Below are 2,395 nucleotides of genomic sequence, written 5' to 3'. Positions count from 1 at the left end.
GGGCATGGAGGGCAACCATGGATGCCAGGGACAAGGAGGGAGGAGGATGGGACATAGCAGAGTGTGGGGGATGGTGAATCAAGGATGGCAAAACAAAAGGCAAGGTATGCAGGACATAAGAATTGGAAAATTATTTTGCTGAGAACATGTATGTTGATGTGCTTGATTGAGCCAATGCACAGTATATTTTGGATGGAAAATTCATTTGTGTGTTGTGATGGTGTATAGGGAATTAATGTAGAAAATGAATAAAAAAAAAAAGAAAACAGACACTGAACACACTCCTTGAACTAATCTCTGCAGCTGTGAATTGCAATGTTTATTTTGGTCATTTAATTACATGAGCATATACTGAATGTTACTCAGTGAGGAGTCACCAAATATGAATGCACAAGGTTCATTTCTGTTTGTGGAAGTTTCCATGTCAATAGTAAGGAGAAATTCTATAAACAACAACAACAAGCTATATGTCAAGATAATATGTAAGTTTCACGAAAGACGTCTTAAGAGATTTCAAAAATAAGACTGACATTTCTCAATTTTCTTTTCTTTTTTTTTTCCTTTTCTTTTTTTTTGAGAAGTTTTGCTATAGGATGCGTGCTCGCCAGAAAGACAAAGACAGAGAGATAGAAAGTGAGAAATCACCCTCTGGGGGGGATGGCCACGCTGCAACCCCTTCTCCTCCATTCTCCTCTCAGGATCTTGGGCGTGTACGCACATGTGCCCAGGCGTGAGTTTAAGCCACCGGGTCCGGGATTCAAACTGTGGTCGACTACATGGGAGTCCAGCAACATAGCCATTACACCAACTGCTGGTCTCAACATTTCTTTACTTTCTAAGGGTTAAAAAATATTCCATCTTGGTCACAAATTAATTCTTGCAATACAGCATTCATGAATTTAAACCAGCTTAAATTGTCATTTCCTCTCTAATACACAACCTGCTGTCTCATATTCTGAAGCATTTGAAAATTACCAAAACCCAAAATGTGGCTTAACACGTCTAAAATAGTGGGTCAGCAAGTGGCGTGGTGATTATGGCACTGGGTCCCACGTGGCAAACTCAATGAATCAAATACCATCCACATGGCTAGAAAAACATGCCAGGTGTGTGTGCATGCAAGACCAAAATCCCCACAGGAGAATGGCGGAGAAGGGACTGCAGTGCGGCCAACCCCCAAGGAATGATTTCTCACTCTGCTCCTTTCTCTCTCTCCAGCAGGCATACATGCCCTATGACAAAACTCTAAAATCAATAAATAAAAATAGAATGAGAGTCTAAAAGAGCACTGTCATGTGCAATGTTTTTCACTTTGTTGGGACAGCCCACTGTGGTTCCATGCACAGCTGGAGCACAGGCGTCCCAGAACATAGCCGCGCTTCCTCCTCTGCAGGGAACTCGTCCTCTACGTAAATAAGTCACCTACCGTTACAAGTCGCAGACTGGAAACACATCTGCAGGAAGTGGCCGGAAGCCGCTGGCTGTCTGTACATACCTACTGCCTAGGTGGCCTGGATCCTTGGCTTTCTTGTCCCCATAGCTATACTGAGCCCAGCGGGGCTGTCGGGTGTCTGCAGCAAAGCCTGCGAGCCGTTCTCGACTCCTGCAGTCTGTGGGGAAAACATCCACAATCGCTCGGTGAGACGTCGAGTCACGTTCTCCTGAGAGTACTGCTCTGCTGGCTGGAGAAAAGTGCCCAAGTGAGAGAGTGGGGAGCAGGAGCCACTGCGAGAGAAAGATGTGTTAGTCGGTTCAATACTCCCCAGGGCCTGTGGCCAGGCCTTTGCCCGTCGCTGAATCTGCTATGCAGAAACCTCAGAGCACACACAGGGGGAGTGATGCTGAATCTTAGTAAAGGCATTGGCTGTCTTTTTCAATGAGTTTATTATTTTTAGTTGACACGATAATTGTACATATTTATGGAGTATGGTGGGGTATTTCAGAGTATAAGTAATTATCACATGCAGATAATTAATACATTCCTGACCTCAAGCAGTTGCCGTTATTTTGTATAGCAAACATTTAAAATCTTTTCTTCTCACTGTGGTGTGTTAGACAATAAATTGTTGCTATCTGCAGTCTCCAGGATCATGGGACATATCACTAAAGGGCTTGGCATAATGCGGGCAGGAGCTGAAACATGATGGAGGGGACACTGGTGATGGCCATGCCACAATCCCTTCTCCTCCATTCTCCCCTCTGGATCTTGGGCACACACGCACACACGCCCGGCGTGAGTTCCAAGCCAGTGGGTCCAGGATACAAACCACAGTCAACTACATGGGAGTCAGCGACACAACCATTACGCTAACTGCTGGTCCCAGGAGCTCCGAATTCTCCCGTCCACACCCGATAGCCTCTAGGGGTTGTTAAAATGTCCCCACCACACCACAGG

The 2,395-nt window shown here is 45.4% G+C and overlaps 1 protein-coding gene across 1 annotated transcript in view; it reads right to left on the bottom strand.

Annotated features, from left to right (window-relative positions):
- Positions 1-2,395, bottom strand: part of PXDNL (peroxidasin like) — a 525,965-nt gene that overhangs the window by 28,172 nt on the left and 495,398 nt on the right. Inside the window, 1 exon segment of the mRNA XM_006140357.1 lies at positions 1,496-1,610. Within this exon segment, the coding sequence (XP_006140419.1) occupies positions 1,496-1,610 (115 nt within the window).

This window comes from Tupaia chinensis, unplaced genomic scaffold, assembly GCF_000334495.1.
Source record: "Tupaia chinensis unplaced genomic scaffold, TupChi_1.0 Scaffold000031_1, whole genome shotgun sequence".
NCBI lineage: Eukaryota > Metazoa > Chordata > Mammalia > Scandentia > Tupaiidae > Tupaia > Tupaia belangeri.
The sequence above is the reverse complement of the archived record's forward strand: the minus strand, read 5'-3'. Positions and strand labels throughout refer to the sequence as shown.